This window comes from Gopherus flavomarginatus, chromosome 6 (assembly GCF_025201925.1).
Source record: "Gopherus flavomarginatus isolate rGopFla2 chromosome 6, rGopFla2.mat.asm, whole genome shotgun sequence".
In the NCBI taxonomy this organism is placed as follows: domain Eukaryota; kingdom Metazoa; phylum Chordata; order Testudines; family Testudinidae; genus Gopherus; species Gopherus flavomarginatus.
This window is the reverse complement of record NC_066622.1, coordinates 63,875,871-63,895,747: the sequence shown is the minus strand read 5'-3', so window position 1 is coordinate 63,895,747 and position 19,877 is coordinate 63,875,871. Positions and strand designations below refer to the sequence as shown.

The following is a 19,877-nucleotide window of genomic DNA, read 5'->3' as shown; positions in this document are numbered from 1 at the left end:
CCTGGGACCAGTTTTGTTCAATATCTTCAGTAATGATCTGGAGGATGGCGTGGACTGCACCCTCAGCAAGTTTGCAGATGACACTAAACTGGGAGGAGTGGTAGATACGCTGGAGGGTAGGGACAGGATACAGAGGGACCTAGAGAAATTGGAGGATTGGGCCAAAAGAAACCTGATGAGGTTCAACAAGGACAAGTGCAGAGTCCTGCACTTAGGACGCAAGAATCCCATTCACTGTTACAGACTAGGAACCGAATGGCTAGGAAGCAGTTCTGCAGAAAAGGACCTAGGGGTTACAGTGGATGAGAAGCTGGATATGAGTCAACAGTGTGCCCTTGTTGCAAAGAAGGTTAATGGCATTTTGGGCTGTATAAGTAGGGGCACTGCCAGCAGATCGAGGGACGTGATCATTCCCCTCTATTCGGCGTTGGTGAGGCCTCATCTGGAGTACTGTGTCCAGTTTTGGGCCCCACACTACAAGAAGGATGTGGAATTGGAAAGAGTCCAGCGGAGGGCAGCAAAAATGATTAGGGGGCTGAAGCACATGACTTATAAGGAGAGGCTGAGGGAACTGGGATTGTTTAATCTGCGGAAGAGAAGAATGAGGGGGGATTTGATAGCTGCTTTCAACTACCTGAAAAGGGGTTCCAAAGAGGATGGATCTAGACTGTTCTCAGTGGTACCAGACGACAGAACAAGGAGTAATGTTCTCAAGTTGCAGTGGGGGAGGTTTAGGTTGGATATTAGGAAAAACTTTTTCACTAGGAGGGTGGTGAAGCACTGGAATGGGTTACCTAGGGAGATAGGTGGAATCTCCTTCCTTAGAGGTTTTTAAGGTCAGGCTTGACAAAGACCTGGCTGGGATTATTTAGTTGGGGATTGGTCCTGCTTTGAGCAGGTGGCTGGACTAGATGACCTTCTGATGTCCCTTCTAACCCTGATATTCTATGATTATTTCTCACTTTCAGCTGACATTGTAAATAAGAAACAAGCAGCATTATCTCCTGTAAATGTAAACAAACTTGTTTTTCTTAGTGATTGGCTGAATAAGAAGTAGTCTCTGAAGTTTTACATTGTTTTGTTTTTGACTGTAGTTATGTAACAAAAAAAAGTCTACATTTATAAATTGCACTTTCACAATAAAGAGATTGCATTACGGTATTTGTATGAGGTGAACTGAAAAATATAATTTCTTTTGTTTATCATTTTTACAGTGCAAATATATGTAATAAGAGTAATAATATAAAGGGAGCACTGCACATTTTGTATTCTGTATAGTAATTGAAATCACTATATTTGAAAATGTAGAAAACATCCAAAAATAGGTAATACATTTCAATTGGTATTCTATTTTTTAACAGTGTCATTAAAACTGTGATTAATCACAAATAAATTTTTTAATTTTTTTTAAGTTTTGGAAAGATATAAACTGCAAGGCTTAAACAGACCTCTAACTACTGGGAATTAAGAGGAAACTTCCCCTGGAGGCAGGTTATCCAATAACCACCTACTGCAGCATTTCCTGCACCTTCCCCTGAAGCATCTTGTGCTAGCCACTGTCAGAGACCAGATACTGGGCTGTACAGACCCTGAGTCTGATCCCTGTTTCTAAGGTAGCACTGATGTGGCTACAGCTGTGCTATTCTGCTGAATCCTTGACTGCTAACTGTTTGCATAAGTATTCTGGGGGAATTTTCTCTACCTGTTTTCTTCTTTTTAACTAGACCAACAGCATTGATAGTTGGTGCTGCTTCCAGGGCTTCACAGTCGAAGATAGCGCGAGGAGGTACATAACCAGGGCTTGCTAAAAGAGCCAGAGGATAGCAAGTCAGTGAGTTCAGTTCTTCACACAATCAATAAAATATGAGCAAGCTAGACTTTCACGGGAGATGCCCCCACTGATCCTGATCACCACCTCCTCTACTCCTATGCTTAGTGCCTTAAGTTGCCTTTGATCCCTCCACAGCATAGTGTGTGGAAGGTAGAGCACCATCAAGGTTGCTCTAACTCAGGGGTTGGCAACCTTTCAGAAGCGGTGTGCCGAGTCTTCATTTATTCACTTTAATTTAAGGTTTTGCGTGCTGGTAATACATTTTAATGTTTTTTAGAAGGTCTCTCTCTATAAGTCTATATATTATATAACTATACTAGTGTTGTATCGTAAAATAAACAAGGTTTTCAAAATGTTTAAGAAGCTTCATTTAAAATTAGATTAAAATGTTGATCTTATGCCGCTGGCCGACTCAGCCAGCTGCTGGTCTGGGGTTCTGTTCACCTAGGCCAGCAACGGGCTGAGCTGGGCCTGCGGCCGGGAACCCGGCTGGCAAGGGTCCAGTAGCCAGAACCCCAGACCGACAGCGGGCTGTGCGGGGCCGGCAGCGGGCTAAGCCAGCATGGGTCCAGCGGAGAGGGGAAGGTGGGGGAGGGGCAGGCAGCTTGCTACGCTCAACCTGGCAGCGCAGATCTTGCAGCTTGCTGTGCTGGGAGAGTGGGGCCATTTGCCCACCCCTGCATTAGGGTGTTCCTGGGCACAAGCCGTGTGCATGCCTATGCTTCTGCCCCTTGCTCCCGCGGGGGGGAGGGAGTGGGAAGCGGAGGGTGGAGAAGCGGGCAGGACTGGGCTTTTAATGGCACGCTACTGCCTGCCGGGACTCCGGCAGGCAGCAGCACATGCCGTTTTTAGCACGTGTGCCACAGGTTGCCGACCCCTGCTCTAACTTATGTTCTGGCGGAAATGGCTCTCTTTCTGCTATGTGCCAAACAAGAATGACCAGGACACAGCGCTCTCTAGCTTCACCTCCTGTATGCCCCTTTACACTGGGAGGACTGATAGCTCAGTGGTTTTAACATTGGCCTGCTAAACCCAGGGTTGCGAGTTCAATCCTTGAGGGGGCCATTTAGGGATTGGGGCAAAAAATCTGTCTGGTGATTGGTCTGGCTATGAACAGGGGGTTGGACCTTCTGAGGTCCCTTCCAACTCTGATATTCTATGACTGGGGGCTGGTAGGGAGGCCAGCACAGAGCCATTCCAGCAACTCTAGGCCAGCCAGGGAACAAACATTCTTACTTTAGGGTATTCCCCTGGGGCCGTTGCTGCAGCAGTTTAAAGGGCTAGGGCTTGCTTACTACTCCCCGACCACAGTTGGTCCAAAGATTTAAAAATGGGGCTTATAAGTAGGGCCCTACCAAATTCACGGTCATTAAAAATGCATCACAGACTGTGAAATATGGTCTCCCCCTGTGAAATCTGGTCTTTTGTGTGCTTTTACCCTCTTCTATTCAGATTTCACAGGGGAGACTAGCATTTCTCAAATCGGGGGTCCTGACCCAAAAGAGTTGCAAGGTTAATTTGGGGGGGGAGAGGGCGGGGAGAGGTGTCACGGTTGTGACATTGCACTCCATATGATTTTATAAAAATATGCTAATGACTGTGAATATAATATAACTGAAATATGCTTCATGCAAAAGGTCTCTTATAAGGTATTATTACAAAGTTTATAACCTACTGAGTGTGGTCATCCTATTTGTATAAATATATCATTTCTGAAACTAGAAATATGAAGTATAACTCTGAGGTCCTATTGTAATTCTGCAAAGTGTGGGCTGCATGCAGAGCTGGACGGCCAGAGAGTGGTGACTGTGGACTGAGGGCCCAATTCTGCATGCAGCAGCCTAGAATTAAGGGTGGCAATACCATACCATGCCATCCTTACTTCTGTGCTGCTGCTGGAGGCCGCTCAGCCTTCAGAGCTGGTATAGTACAGTATTGCCACCCTTAGTTCTGTGCTGCCGCTGGCAGGGCGCTGTTCTGTGCAGCCTTCAGAGCTAGGCTCCAGGTCAGCAGCCGCCACTCTCCGGCTGCCCAGCTCTGAAGGCAACACCGCCGCCAGCAGCAGTACCACAACTCCCACAACAATAACCTTGTTACTCACCCCAACGTCTTTTTTGGGTTAGGACCCCTACAATTACAACACTGTGAAATTTCAGATTTAAATAGCTGAAATCATGACATTTACAATTTTTAAAATCCTATGACTGTAAAATTGACCAAAATGGACCGTGAATTTGGCAGGGTCCTACTTATAATACACAGTTTGTTACAACCTGATCTACTCTGGTGAGACATTGTCTCTTCATGATACAGCTATTAACGCGCTTAGTGGAGTGTCTGTCACCCTCTACCAGACTCTGTCAATATTTGCTGATGGCTGGTGGAAACAGTGCAGGAGAAGTTCAAAGGAAGACATTATTCAGAGAATAACTATACAAGGCACTTAGCCATGCAGAGTGGTCACTTGGACTCTGGATCCTGTATTCTGCACAGCTCACCTGCTAAGCACTTTCCAAGCATGTTCTGTAGCTCAGTGATGTTCTGTAATCTAGTCAAAACTTTCCCTTTCATCTCAAGGTCCTGTTGCTGACAGAAGGCATTCACAACCTATAGATACAAATCATACTCATTAGCAACAAAAGGGGCACTATTCAGTAATTAATTTCTCCTGCCTGAGTAACATCTACTAGTCCTGAACATCTGGGTGACAACATTCACACAGGCAGTTTGTATCTCTGAATCCAGGCTGCACAGAAAAACCCATCTCTTCAGAATCCCATCAGAAAAAAACTACCAAAACAGCAATGCCCATGTCATAGAAGCAACTACTGGACAGCCTTTTAGACATGTTTACAAAGAGGGACTGGTGGACATGTTAATTAGGAGAGAGAAATTAACACAGGATGTATTTGTCTATCCCAAACGACTGGGACAAGTGACAACCAGGAAGCCATCCACCAGGAGGGGACATGAGTTGTAAACAGCGCTCCCTCTGAAGCCACTTACAGCTTGTCTTCATTACAGAATCCCTGAAATCTGAAAGAGTGCCTAGGGACATGGGGGGTCTGTGCCCACCAACTCCCTTCTGTCCTGGGGGGCGAGCAGGTAGGAGATGCAGGGATCTGTGCCCACCCAACTGGCCCCCCTTGCATTGGAGGGGCAGGACAGGCCCATGGGGACCTGGGCCTGCCAACTCCTCCACTGTACAGGTGGCATATTATTACAAGCCTGTTAGAAGGTAATTACTATACAAAATTCTGTAGCATAGTGAGGTATGAAGTGAGCACTGGAAGGCCCAGCCGCTTTCTGCAGCTCCACTCACCTCACGGAACCAATTGAGCGCATGGAACAAGAGCGAGCACAGGAATTCCCTTTCCTGCTTGGCTAAGGAGTCCAACTTCCCTTCTATCTCCAAGTCAGTCAGGTGTAGGGGACAGCCTGTAACAGAGCAGGAATAGGGTTTCTTGAACTCTGCTTGCCGGGCTCAGTTAGCATGACACTCAGCTCTGGCACTCACACTCAGCTGGCTTCCCTGCCTGTGGAGAATGCTTTATTCTCATTGCATGCACTGTACCAACCACCACACTGAGCACTGCTGAACTCAACCTCCCACCTGAGGAAACCAAGCCCAGCCAGCCACCTCCCTCAGTCACAGAACAGCCCACCATATCCGGGGAGGGGGGGGGAGAGGGGGGAGGGGTAACATAACACCTCAATCTCTTCTGCACCAGTCCTGGGGGGGCCCTGCCAAGACTGCAGAGATTGTAGGGCAGGGAGACTGTCTCAGACACGTAGAGCTCAATGGCTATTCCCTATACCTAGCAAGGCATCGATCTCCTCCATGCTCCCATTGTGTTGCTCCGTTGTGTAAAGTCTCAGCAATCGGAAAGAGGGAGACAGACACTCTGGAGCCACTATCCTGGGGAAAGAAGAGAGAGGTTGTTTTCTGCATTCTACTACTCACTAGGGAACCTCAAGAAAGAAAAACGTTTCCTGTCCCACTGAAGCCACTTTGCCCATTTGTAATATTCTGCCCCTGCGAGTTTGCAGGGCAGAAAAGCACCAATGTCAGTCACAATAAAATGGGGTTCCCCAGGATAAGCAGTTTAGCATTGAAAGTTGCTAGTGCTTGTATATGTAGTGGAGTATATTGTGGGAAGAGTTGAAGGTGTGAGTGTGGAGACAAAGATTTCTTTGCAAGTTGTGAGAGGCTGAAGGGAGAAGGGAACGGGTAACCTGAAGCTCCAACTAGGTCCAAAGATAGGATGTTAACTCCAGCCCTAGGCCACAGCACACAACCGACTTTAGGCTGCTTGCCAAGAAAGACGGGAGCCTGGATTCCAACCCCAACCAGCCATAAAAAAGAAACATTCAGCTGAACAGAACTGCAGGGGCTGCAAAAACTAGCAAGGGGAAAAACAACAGTTTCCCATCCCTAAAGCCGGCGTGTTTTAAAAAAGCTAAGAAAGCGACAAAAGGCCAGTTTAAACTGGTACAAAAAGCACAGGAAACAAAGGTCCCTAAACAAAATGCCCCCAAAAAACCCCAAAACTTAAAACCCTTCTAAAAGCTGAAGCAAATCGGAGATCAACAGCAGACCCTGAACGGCCTGTGAATAGGACAGAACTCTCTTCCACTCTTCCCCTTCTTCTTCTAATGTTACACCCAGGTTTAGTTTGGCCAGCCGTGGGTTGTGTGCATGTGAGTATGAAAGTGGTTTAGGGCATGGGCACTAACGCTTTTTTCCTTCCTCTAAGTAACATGGAAAGCACCAAGCACTCACCACTGTTATTTAATTAATAAAGCCTTAAAATTAGTCACTTGATGTGCCCCTTCATCTCCTCCCCTAACAATCCTGCAGCCTCAGTCTAATCACCTGACGCCCCAGGCAGATTAGTAACAAAAATCTGTCATACCATGGTTAACTTTTCTCCCTCAGCTTCATTCCCAAATAAAGTCCTTGATCTCAAATCTTTAGGGTAAAGTTCCACAGGTAGAAAAGACGCTGTACTTGAACAGATCAGATCAGACCAGAGTCCATCTAATCCAGCATCTGGGCAATACCAAATGAGTCAGAGGAAGGTATGAGAAGCTGTGAAGTGAGCAACTGTAGAGGAGAAATTTCCTCCCAACTTCCTCAGTCATTGGTTGCTTTTGCCTTGAGGGAGGAGGGCTCATGGACCTCCTAAATGTGTTTTTCACACTAAAGTAACTCTGGATTTTCTGGTTATTCATGTCAAAATGTCAAATTCTCTTTTGAATCCAAAAAAGTTCCTGGCCTCAAAGATCTCTTGTGGCAATAAGCTCCCATGCTGAATATATGTCAGTAAAAATTAATTCCTTTTATCAGTATTAACTTTGCTGCCCTTCTGTTTCAGTGGATGTCTTGTTCTTGCGTTAGGAGAAGGAATGAAAAAGGAGCACTCAATTATATAACTCTATCACACTTCCTCCATCTCCTCTCTAAACTAAATCTATCTACGGTACTTAATATCAACCCCACTTCTACAGTATCACAATCTTTGATATATTTATTATTACAACATTTCCAGGAGGCAGGAAGTGCTTTCTACCCCATTGTGCAAATGGGAAACTGAGTCAAAGGGAGACTAAGCAACTTGCCAAAGGTAGCACAGGGAGTCTGTGGCAGAGCAGAGAATGGCACCCAGGTTTCCTGAGTCCCAGGCTAGCACTCAAACCATTGTATCATCCTGCCTCTCCCACATCACACAGCCCGAGACATCTTCGACAACAAGAAATGGATAAGAATACAGGCTCCTGCCTAACTTTTCTTTATATTTGATAGGCATTTAGGGAGACAGAGTTGTGACTGCAATTTACTGGACAGTGAAATGATTTTAAAAGGAAGGCATCACTTACTTTTTACCCTGGTTCCTAGTTGCCATTTCATCAACACTCTTGCCAAGCCAGTTCTGTGACAGCAGTGGCAACAGGTTGATAACAATTGTTCCCTGACTCTCATCTTCATCCAGATTATACAAGGACTTCACTGGGAACAGGTGAACACTGCAGAGAAGCCAGTTGTCAGTCGCGGTCAGCACCCTGTTAGTAAATTCAACTATTGACAATAAATACTATTAGCATTAACACTTAGCACTTCTCTAGCATACCCATCAACTGCAGGAGTGAGATCTACCACAAAGTCATTGGAAAAGTCCTCCACCACAGTCTTCCCAATCCGTTCCTGGAAGAAAGAGAACCACAGCTTAGCACAGGGGGCTAGTGAAAGGAGCTGCGCTGGGAGTACAGAAAGGAGCGGTGTGATAAATAAAGTGGTGGGGTAACTCCCTTTGATGGGCAGCCAGCCAGCCAGCCAACTGTAAAAACCCTCTTGGTCTGTTCTCTGCTTGCTTTACCTGTAAAGGGTTAAAAGTCCCCCAGGTAAAGAAAAGGAAGTGGGAACCTTACGAAAAGAGCCAATGGGAAGGTAGAACTTTTTAAAATTGGGGAAAAAAACCTTTCCTTTTGTCTGTTTTCTGGGCTTCAGGGACACAAAGCAGCAATGCTATAAGCAGAAATGCTGTGTAAGGCTTGAACCAGGTATGAAAAAGTATTTTCCATACCTAGAAGAAATAATTTAGATAAGGAATGTTTATAGTTAGATGCTATCAGGTTTATTTCTTATTTTGGCTTATGGATTTCCTCTGTGTTAACCCCAGATGCTTTTGTTTCCTTGTAACCTTTAAGCTGAACCCCCCAAAAAGCTATTTTCAGTGCTTAATTTTTGTAATTGTTTCTTTTAAGATATAGCAAAAAGCCTAAGTTTCAGATGTATTTTTTCCCTTTTTGTTTTTAATAAAATTTACCCTATTTAAGAACAGGATTGGATTTTTGGTGTCCTAAGAGGTTTGTGCATGTTGTCTGATTAGCTGATAGCCACAGCTAATTTCCTTTGTTTTCTTTCTCAGCTCTTCCCCGGGGGGGGTGAAAGGGCTCGAGGGTACCCAACAGGGAGGAATTCCCAAGTGCTCCTTCCCGGGCTCGAAGGTTTTTTTTTGCATTTGGGTGGTGGCAACGTTTACCAAGCCAAGATCAGAGAGAAACTGTAACCTTGGGAGTTTAATACAAGCCTGGAGTGGCAAGTATTAATTTTTAAAATCCTTGCGGGCCCTCACTTCCTGCACTCGAGGGGCCAGAGTGGTGATTCTGCCTTGACAAGCAGTTACCCACCTTTAGCAGTAACTGGAGTTCTTTGAGTGTGTCCCCCACCCCCATGGGTGTTCCACTTCAGCTGCACCTGAATCCTATGCCTTGGATCAGAGATTTTTGGTAACAGTGCCCGTTCTGCCCACGCATGCACCCCACACATCCCTCATGCTCTGCACCAAGGCTATATGGAGCTGTGTGGGCAAACCTCCCTCACTTCCTTCCTCACCCACAAGGAGGTCTCCAAAGCAGAGAGGAAGGAGGGTGACTAGTGGAGCCCCTACAAGAACAGAAGGTGAGTAATCTCTCCTCCTTCTTTAGTAGTGTCCCTGTGGGTGCTCCACTTCAGGTCACTCCCAACCAGTAGTTCCCTAAGTTTCGGAGCAGAGTCCAATACAGAAGAGAGAACTGCACTGCCTACAGCAGCATGTGATTTTGCACCATGGCATAATGATTAGAAGAGGTATGAAGAGAAAACCAAGGTGCCATTCCACAGATGTCTGCAACTGGTACATCGCTAGATAAGCCTATAGCCTTAGAATGTGCTATCACTCTTGAAGGGGATTGGTCATGAGTTCTGTCACAATAAGTCTCAGTACAACCAGAGATCCACTTTGATAACCTCTGTTTCAAAAGCAATAAACTCTTGTTTCTGTCTGCAATTAGTACAAGTAGCCCAGGAGATTTTGTAAATGGTTTGGTCCTGTCTAGGTAAAAGGTTAATGCCCTCCTGACATCTAGATTATTGAATATAGCTTCTTGACTAATCTGATACAGTCTTGGAAAGAAAACCAAGGGATGTATAATTTGATTAATGTGAAATTCTGAGAAAGCTTTAGGTATGAATCTCGGATGGGCCCACAGCGACACTTTTTCTCTGGTGAATGCTATAAATGGAAGGGATTCACTGTTAAAGCCCCCAATTCTCCTAGTTTAGGAAAGACAGAAATAAAGGCAAAGGTGGTGGAGTAGTATTGTATATCAGTGATGAGGTAGACTGTAAAGAAATTAGAAGGGATGGAATGGATAAGAGAGAGTCTGTTTAGGTAAAAATCACATTGGGAAAGAAAGCTACTAGAGCCTCCCCTGAAATAGTGCTTGGGGTGTGCTACAGACCGCCGGGATCCGATTTGGATATGGATAGAGACATCTTTAATGTTTTTAATAAAGTAAACACTAATGGGAATTGTGTGATCATAGGAGACTTTAACTTCCCAGATATAGACTGGAGGACAAGTGCTAGTAATAATAATAGGGCTCAGATTTTCCTGGATGCGATAGCTGATGGATTCCTTCACCAAGTAGTTGCTGAACCAACAAGAGAGGATGCCATTTTAGATTTGGTTTTGGTGAGTAGTGAGGACCTCATAGAAGAAATGGTTGTAGGGGCGATCATCAGCTAATTCAGTTTAAACTAAATGGAAGGATAAACAAAAACAGATCTGGGACTAGGGTTTTTGATTTCAAAAGGGCTAAATTTAAAGAATTAAGGAAATTAGTTAGGGAAGTGGATTGGACTGAAGAACTTGTGGATCTAAAGGCAGAGGTGGTCTGGAATTACTTCAAGTCAAAGTTGCAGAAACTATCAGAAGCCTGCATCCCAAGAAAGGGGAAAAAATTCATAGGCAGGAGTTCTAGACCAAGCTGGATGAGCAAGCATCTCAGAGAGGTGATTAAGAAAAAGCAGAAAGTCTACAAGGAATGGAAGATGGGAGTGATCAGCAAGGAAAGCTACCTTATTGAGGTCAGAACATGTAGGGATAAAGTTAGAAAGGCCAAAAGCCAAGTAGAGTTGGACCTTGCAAAGGCAATTAAAACCAATAGTAAAAGGTTCTATAGCCATATAAATAAGAAGAAAACCAAGAAAGAAGAAGTGGGACGGCTAAACACTGAGGATGGAGTGGAGGTTAAGGATAATCTAGGCATGAGCCAATATCTAAACAAATACTTTGCCGCAGTCTTTAATGAGGCTAATGAGGAGCTCAGAGATAACGGTAGGATGACAAATAAGAATGAGGATATGGAAGTAAATATTACCACATCCGAGGTAGAAGCCAAACTCGAACAGCTTAATGGGACGAAATCAGGGGGCCCAGATAATCTTCATCGAAGAATATTAAAGGAACTGGCACATTAAATTGAAAGCCCATTAGCAAAATTTTGTAATGAATCTTAAACTCAGGGGTTGTACCTTATGACTGGAGAATTGCTAACATAGTTCCTATCTTTAAGAAAGGGGAAAAAAGTGATCTGGGAAACTACAGGCCTGTCAGTTTGACATCTGTAGTATGCAAGGTCGTGGAAAAAAATCTGAAGGAGAAAGTAGTTAAGGACATTGAGGTCAATGGTAATTGGGACAAAATACATGATTTTACAAAAGGTAGATCGTGCCAAACCAACCTGATCTCCTTCTTTAAGAAAGTAGCAGATTTTTTTAGACCAAGGAAATGCAGTGGATCTAATTTACCTCGATTTCAGTAAGGCATTTGATAAGGAATTGGAAAAGATGGGGATCAATATGAAAACTGAGAGGTGGATAAGGAACTGGTTAAAGGGAAGACTCCAACAGGTCGTACTGAAGGGTGAACTGTCAGGCTGGAAGGAGGTTACTAGTGGAGTTCCTCAGGAATCGGTTTTGGGACCAATCTTATTTAATCTTTTTATTACTGACCTTGGCACAAAAAGTGGGAATGTGCTAATAAAGTTTGTGGATGACACAAAGCTGGGAGGTATTGATAATACAGAGAAGGACCGGGATATCATACAGGAAGATCTGGATGACCTTGTAAACTGGAGTAATAGTAATAGGATGAAATTTAATAGTGAAAAGTGCAAGGTCATGCATTTAGGGATTAATAACAAGAATTTTGGTTATAAATTGGGGACACATCAGTTGGAAGTAACAGAGGAAGAGAAGGACCTCGGAGTATCGGTTCATCATAGGATGACTATGAGCCGCCAATGTGATATGGCCATTAAAAAAGCTAATGCAGTCTTGGGATGCATCAGGCGAGGTATTTCCAGTAAGGTGTTAGTACTGTTATACAAGGCACTGGTGAGACCTCATCTGGAATATTGTGTGCAGTTCTGGTGTCCCATGTTTAAGGAGGATGAATTCAAACTGGAACAGATACAGAGAAGGGCTACTAGGATGATCCGAGGAATGGAAAACCTGTCTTATGAGAGAAGACTCAAGGAGCTTGGCTTGTTTAGCCTAACCAAAAGAAGGCTGAGGGGAGATATGATTGCTGTCTATAAATATATCAGAGGAATAAATACCAGGAAGGGAGAGGAATTATTTAAGCTCAGTACCAATGTGAACACAAGAACAAATGGATATAAACTAGCTATCAGGAAGTTTAGACTTGAAATTAGGCGAAGGTTTCTAACCATCAGAGGAGTGAAGTTCTGGAACAGCCTTCCAAGGGGAATAGTAGGGGCAAAAGACATATCTGGCTTCAAGACTAAGCTTGATAAGTTTATGGGAGGGGATGGTATAATGGGATAGCCTAATTTTGGCAATTAATTCGTCAAATATGCCCAATGGCTTGTGATGGGATGTTAGATGGGTTGGGATCCGAGTTACTACAGATAATTCTTTCCTGGGTGTCTGGCTGGTGAGTCTTGCCCACATGCTCAGGTTTTAGCTGACCGCCATATTTGGGGTCAGGAAGGAATTTTCCTCCAGGGCAGATTGGCAGAGGCCCTGGGGGGGTTTCGCCTTTCTCTGCAGCGTGGAGAATGGGTCACTTGCTGGAAGATTCTCTGCATCTTGAAGTCTTTAAACCATGATTTGAGGACTTCAATGGCTCAGGCACAGGTTTGATACAGGAGTGGATGTGTCAGATTCTGTGGTCTGCATTGTGCAGGAGTTCAGACTAGATGATCATAATGGTCCCTTCTGACCTTAAAGTCTATGATTCTATGATCCTTTGGGCAGAAGTGATTGCTACCAGAAAGATCTGTGAAAACAGTCTAAGAACAAACACATAGTTATTGGTTCAAATAGATGTTTCATGAGGCAATTAAGGATTAGGTACAGGTCTCAGCTAGGAGCAGAGTCTCTGATTGTGGGAAGACGTTAGACAATGGGTCTCCAACTCCCAGCCTGCGGGCCACCTGTGGCCCGAAAACCTCCCCATTGCGGCCCGTGGAGGAGAGACACAGGCAGACATGTTGCAGACAATGTCCTCTATAGACACTACACCCCGTAGCTCCCATTGGCTGTGGGAGAGGGACAGAGATATCACTAGTTGCCGGGCAGTCAGCCATGGAGGCAGCATCATTAGTTACTGGGCAGAGTCAGCCATGGAGGCAGCATCACTTTTTTCCACAATAAATATAAACGAATCAAAATACCAAACACAACTATCTGAACACTTGAAGTGGGCTGCCCGCAGGGACACTACTCAAAGATGAAGGAAACATTACTCAGGGACTCTCCAGCATTCCTCCTTCTTTGTCAGTTGTTCCTTCGGTATAAATTAAACTGTGATCAAATCTGAAGATGACCCCAAACAAGAGGGGCAACAGATACAAAGGAGAGCAGAACCAAACTGAAGAGTCCTGGAGAGATCAGAGCAGGCTAAAAGGAGCCATGGAGCCTGGGCAAGGAAAGGAAACGAACAGCTGAAAGGCAAAACTCGGATTTTGCTAAGCAGCTGCAGTGAACATCTCCTTTACTTACAACTCTCTTAATATGTATTCTGCATGCAACCAAGCCTTCTAGTTGCAGCAGGGGAGCCATGGGCCTGGGAGAGGTGGCATCCATGAGAAGGTTTTTGTCTGAACACCTGACCCACAGTATGTTAAATGCTGCATGTCATGCAAACTGGATCCCATGCACTTTACACTGTTAAATCATCAGTGATGGCTGAGGGAGAGAAAGAAATGAATGGGATTGGATGAGAGGTAGAGAGCTAATCCAACAGTCTGCAGGGAGTAGGAAAGCTCCAAGAAATTACACATAGGAAACAGCTGAACAAATGCCTAAGGTAGGGGTGGGGATCTTAATTGGTTTCCAGTATCTCTTTCTCCCTGAAAAGGGAAGAACATCCTCTTCCCCCTGCATTTCATACACTTATATGGCCCAGTGGCCAGAGCACTGGACCGGGACTGAAGAGACCTGGGTCCTCTTCCCAGATACACCATGTGACCTTGGACCAATCACTACCCAGTCTGTGGCTCAACTTCCCTACCCCTAAAATGCTACTCACTGCCTTTGAAATGAAAAGTGCTATGAAACCACAAGATATTATTGTGATTATTCTCCCATGTCATTGATTCAGTTTGACTCAGCTACTGTGGAGGGGAAGGTCTCTGCCACATCCAAATACTTTAAGAAGATTATTGCACTATCCAGCTTCCCTGCCTGCTTCTGCCTGTTCCCCACCCCTTTACACAGGCTCACGTGCACCCAGCACCCACAGGTTATTCTAGAGCAAGGATTCTCAACCTTTTTCTTTCTGAGGCTAATCAAACATGCTATAAAAAGCCCTGGGCTCTCTAGCAGTGGGGTTTATCAGGCTGTGGCCACTCAAAGACAGACAGACACACACCTGCATTCAAGGGGTCCCCATTGACAGATTCTGTGCAGGATGATCATTCCTTTCGCCACGGCAAGCTGTGTTTGATGCACAATTCTGGGTTACTTGGGGCCCCCAGCTCTCAGGCAGCCACTCTGCTGTCACTGCTCACAACATTGGTTTGTTCTTCTTCCATCTCCCAACTACACAGGCCTTGTCTTCAATTGGGTAGGGGATGAAGGGGGAGAGTGGGCTGGTTAAGATAAAATCCCAGTGAAGACAAGGCAATGTGTAGACTTCACATGAACTGGCAGGTTGAATTATAGACTAGGCTCCCCATAGTTTTACCCTGACCTGCTAACATGTGAGAACTCCAAACCATCTCATCTGGGCTAGGATTTTACCTAATATTAGCTGACTCAAGGTAAGAACACAACCTTTTCCTAATGAAGACACAGCCATAGAGGCTTCAAAGCAGTACGCAAGGTCATCTCTGCAACCCTCAGCCAATGGCACTAAATACTCTGGACTTTCAGCACTGGCTAATGAACTATGGTTGCTGTGGTCTTGGTACAGCCAAGTTCCACCCTCCTCCCAATACCAGTCCTGCCTCCTGTGCCCCGACAGCGTAAGACTACCCCTGCAATAGCTTCCCCCATGGTCTCATATTGCCCACCAGCCACCCTCCCAACCCCCAATCTGACCTGCTACCTTCCCCAGTAGGTACAGTAGAAGGGAAAGCAGGGTTTGAAAGAGCTCTCAAGTAAGGGGAAAGGCAGGGTCAATCAAGACTCTTTGCAGGCAGAAGTCCCAACTTGCTCCCCCACTAAGCAGCCCAAACAGCCCCATGGTGTCTCCTCCAAACCCTTGGACATTAGAGAGCCCTGCATGTTTAAAAAGGATGAGAAGTTAAAAAAAAAAAAGTTTAAAGTAGTTTCAGGTTCTATCCCTGCCCCTGATCCCCCCCACTATGTCTGGTACATTTAGAATCACACTTGCTATTTTAAAAAAGGTTTCTCTCTCCACCATGGCTGTGTGAAAGGCGTACACCAACAACAGACCACTCCGGGTATGCAAACAAAAAAGGAAACAAGCTGAAAGACTGGATTTTCCATCTAATCTCAGTCAGTTACAGGACTCCTAGGCGTCACCTGTAGCAATAACAGGAATAACTTTTTCAGACAGGAATGTGATTCTTACACAGATGCTGTCCCATGATGCCTGGTTAACCTGCATGTCATCAAAGCGTTAATATCATTGACCGAATACAAACCACTCTATAACATACCAAGATTTGCGAATCCAAATTCCCTTTCTGTTTCTCAATCAAGTTGGCCAGTTCATCATAATACAGAGCCAAAGCCTCAGGACTTTGCTCACAGCAGTAGCTCACCAGATCAAGCAAGATGGAGAGCTGCAAAGAAGGACCAATGACAGGGGGATAATGCATACCCTAACCACCAGCTTGATCAGACACAGGCAGGATCCACAGCTCCCCCTTCTCCACCTCCCTAACTCTCCCACTGAGAGACAACCCCCACAAACCCCTGCCTAGCCCCTCTCACTGACATACAAACCCCACAAGCTGCTGCCTTTCCACCTGACCCCTCATATTACGTATTTGTGTTACGGCACTGACTAGCAGCCCCAGTCATGGGCCAGGACTCCATTCTGTTAGGCACTGTTGAACTCCTCGGAGGAAAGTGGTTACAGAACAAGCACAGATCGTATCTTCCCCCAAAGGGCCTCTCAGTCTCCTCTCTGCAGACACACAAACCTGCCTTACTCCATTCCCGGGCCCTGTACTGACACAAATAGCCCATTCACCCAGTGTGACTCTGACCTCTCCACAGAGAGGCACTCCTCTGCCTTTCACTCCCCTTCCCAGCACAACCCCCTGACAGCTGCAGTCTCCCTTCAGCACACACACTGTCCTGGCACTCACCTGTCTGCAGTGCTCTTCACTTTGCTGCATTCTCTCCAATGAACACTGGTCTTCTTTACTTCTGAAATCAACAAACTCTTTTTAGTGCACAGTACACTACAGAGCAAGATGCTCAAACCTGTTTACACTAAGATACAAGGCTCTCTGCCCTGGAGGAATTACTTATGGGAAAGATGGGCCTACCACAAAGGCACATGCCTAACTGCCGTTGCCTGGGTCCAAGCACTTCTTCAGCCCAGTTTTAAGTGCCAGCACAGATAGGAAATGGCAGAGAGTAATAGGGAGATTCTTGGAGCATCATTAAAAAGTGCTCGTTTCCACTGTCAGGATTGTAGGCATAAGACTGTTGATTAACCTAAAGGATGGCTAGGGCTGCATTGTCTATGGAAAGTTCACATGAATCACTGGAGCACATAAGAACGGCCATGCTGGGTCAGACCAAAGGTCAGTCTAGCTCAGTATCCTGTTTTCCAACTGGCCAATCAGGTGCCCCAGAGGGAATGAACAGAACAGGTAATCACCAAGTGATCCATCCCATTGCCCATTCCCAGCTTCTGGCAAACAGAGGCTAGGGACACCATCCCTGCCCATCCTGCCTAATAGCCATTGCACACACAATGCAGTACTTCACAGGGGGTAAGAACTTTCAACAGCAAAGAAAAACTTTACAGGAAGACAACAGAACCATTGTAAAGTAGCAGTGTATTAATCTGCTCCGCAGATCCCCCAATATACAGTCCCCAACAACATGCCCTGCTAGACTTTCAAGCCTACTACACAGTGTCCTTTTCATTAGGTGCTCTAGAGACAGTGGGTATGTCTACACTACAGGTTTATTCCAATTTTACATAAACTGGTTTTTTAAAACAGATTGTATAAACTCGAGTGCACGCAGCCACATTAAGCACATTAATTCGGCAGTGTGCGTCCATGTACCGAGACTAGCGTCAATTTCCGGAGTGTTGCACTGTGCGTAGCTATCCCATAGTTCCCGCAGTCTGCCCCGCCCATTGGAATTCTGGGTTGAGATCCGAATGCATGATGGGGCCAAAACAGTGCCGTGGGTTATTCTGGGTAAATGTCGTCACTCAATCCTTCCTCCGTGAAAGCAACAGCAGATAATCATTTCGCATCCTTTTTCCCTGGATTGCCCTGGCAGACGCCATAGCACAGCAACCATGGAACCCGTTTAGCCTTTTGTCACTGTCACCGTATGTGTACTGGATGCTGCTGACAGACGCGGTACTGCAGTGCTATACAGCAGCATTCATTTGCCTTTGCAAGGTAGAAGAGACAGTTATCAGCTATAGCACTGTCTGCAATTGGAAATTGGCAATAAGATGACGGTTATCAGTCCTTTTCTACCATCTGCAATTGGAAATTGGCAATGACGGTTATCAGTCCTTTTGTACTGTCTGCTGCTCTCAGGGGTGCTCCTGGCTGGCCTCGCTGAGGTCAGCCGGAGGCGCATGGACAACAATGGGAATGACTCCCCAGGTCATTCCCTTCTTTATGTTTTGTCTAAAAATAGAGTCAGTCCTGCCTAGAATATGGGGCAAGTGTACTAGAGAACCAGAGAGCACAGCCGCTTCAGGTCAGAGCCCCAGAGATCCCGCAGAAATGATGAGCTGCATGCCATTCTGGGGGGGTGCCCCTGCAACAACCCCACCTGTTGATTCCCTCCTCCCCCACCCCTTCCAGGCTACAGTGGCAGTGTCCCCCCATTTGTGTGATGAAGTAATAAAGAATGCAGGAATAAGAAACACTAACTTTTTAGTGAGATAAAATGAGGGGGAGGCAGCCTCCTGCTGCTATGATAGTTCAGGCAGTACAGAATCTTCATTAGACATGAAAGGGTGGGGGGGGCATTAATGGAGTTCAGTCTCCAGCTGCTATGAGGACCGTTTTCAATCCTTTTGCACCGTCTGCCAGGAATGACCAGGAGTCATTCCCATTTTTGCCCAGGCACCCCCGGCCGACCTCACAAAGGCCAGCCAGGAGCACTCACAGGATGATGAGGACGGTTTTCAATCCTTTTGTACCGTCTGCCATCAGGAAAGGAAGGGGAGGGAATGCTGCTGTTCAGCGCTGCAGCATCCCGTCTACCAGCAGCATGCAGTAGACATAGGGTGACACTGAAAAAAAGGCGAGAAAACATGTTTTTCCCTTTTCTTTCAGGGGTGGGGGAAAGGAGGTAAATTGACGACATATACCCTGAACCACCTAGGACAATGTTTTTGACCCTTCAGGCATTGGGAGCTCAGCCAAGAATGCACATGCTTTTCGGAGACTGCAGGGACTGTGGGATAGCTGGAGTCCTCAGTCCCTCCCTCTCTCCCTCCATGAGCGTCCATTTGATTCTTTGGCTTTCTGTTACGTTTTTCACGCAGCACTGTGCTGAGTCCCTGCTGTAGCCTCTATCTATCATAGCCTGGAGATTTTTTCCAATGCTTTGGCATTTCGTCTTCTGTAACGGAGCTCTGATAGAACAGATTTGTCTCCCCATACAGCGATAAGATCCCCAGTATCTCCCGTACGGTCCATGCTGGAGCTCTTTTTGGATTTGGGACTGCATCACTACCTGTGCTGATCAGAGCTCCACGCTGGGCAAACAGGAAATTAAATTCAAAAGTTCACGGGGCTTTTCCTGTCTACCTGGCCAGTGCATCTGAGTTCAGATTGCTTTCCAGAACGGTCACAATGGTGCACTGTGGGATACCGCCCCGAGGCCAATACCGTCAAATTGCGGCCTCACTAACCCTAATCCCACATGGCAATATCGATTTCAGCGCTACTCCCCTCGTTGGGAAGGAGTACAGAAATCGGTATTAAGAGCCCTTTATATCGATATAAAGGGCTTCGTTGTGTGGACGGGTGCAGGGTTAATTCGGTTTAACACTGCTAAATTTGGTATAAACACATACTGTAGACCAGGCCAGAGTTATGCAGAAGAGCACCTTTGAGAGCTGCTGTTGGGAAGTGTGTTGGCTCATGGGCCTGGAGAGACAGCTAGACTGGGCTTTTCTCTCCATGCAATATAACAGTGAGAGCATTTTTTGAAGACAACCAAGTCAGTGAATTGTGTGATCCTTCACTTTATGCTGTGACATCTGAGACCCTCTAGTGAGCCCTGGGGCTTTCAGCAGCTCTGAAAAGTTACATAAGAAGTGTGCTAGATCATCTTAAATGGAACTCAAATAAAAAGCCATTTAAACTAATCCTGAAGCCTCTTGTTCCAGGTATGATCCCTTAACAGCCCCCTGGCTGTGCTCACTGTCCTGTGCACTTAGCATATAGTGCTCACATCCCTGCACAAGAAATTCATAGATTATAAAGACTGAAGGATCTATTGTGAACTGTCTAACCTTCCTGAATTAATTCTTGTCTGAATTAATTTTTATTTGAACTA

General features: G+C 45.7%; 1 protein-coding gene across 3 annotated transcripts in view; it reads right to left on the bottom strand.

The window, feature by feature from the left end:
* The window catches only part of FANCD2 (FA complementation group D2), a 158,656-nt gene that overhangs the window by 89,155 nt on the left and 49,624 nt on the right, over window positions 1-19,877 (bottom strand). For 2 of the 3 annotated variants that reach the window (XM_050959975.1, XM_050959976.1), the window contains exons 19-26: window positions 16,469-16,529; window positions 15,812-15,937; window positions 7,963-8,036; window positions 7,712-7,858; window positions 5,650-5,750; window positions 5,154-5,269; window positions 4,330-4,438; window positions 1,703-1,804 (exon numbers count right to left, since the gene is read on the bottom strand). In XM_050959975.1, coding sequence (XP_050815932.1) covers window positions 1,703-1,804; window positions 4,330-4,438; window positions 5,154-5,269; window positions 5,650-5,750; window positions 7,712-7,858; window positions 7,963-8,036; window positions 15,812-15,937; window positions 16,469-16,529 — 836 coding nt within the window. The remainder of the gene's footprint in view (window positions 1-1,702; window positions 1,805-4,329; window positions 4,439-5,153; window positions 5,270-5,649; window positions 5,751-7,711; window positions 7,859-7,962; window positions 8,037-15,811; window positions 15,938-16,468; window positions 16,530-19,877) is intronic. The other variant, XM_050959977.1, reaches the window with a different exon arrangement.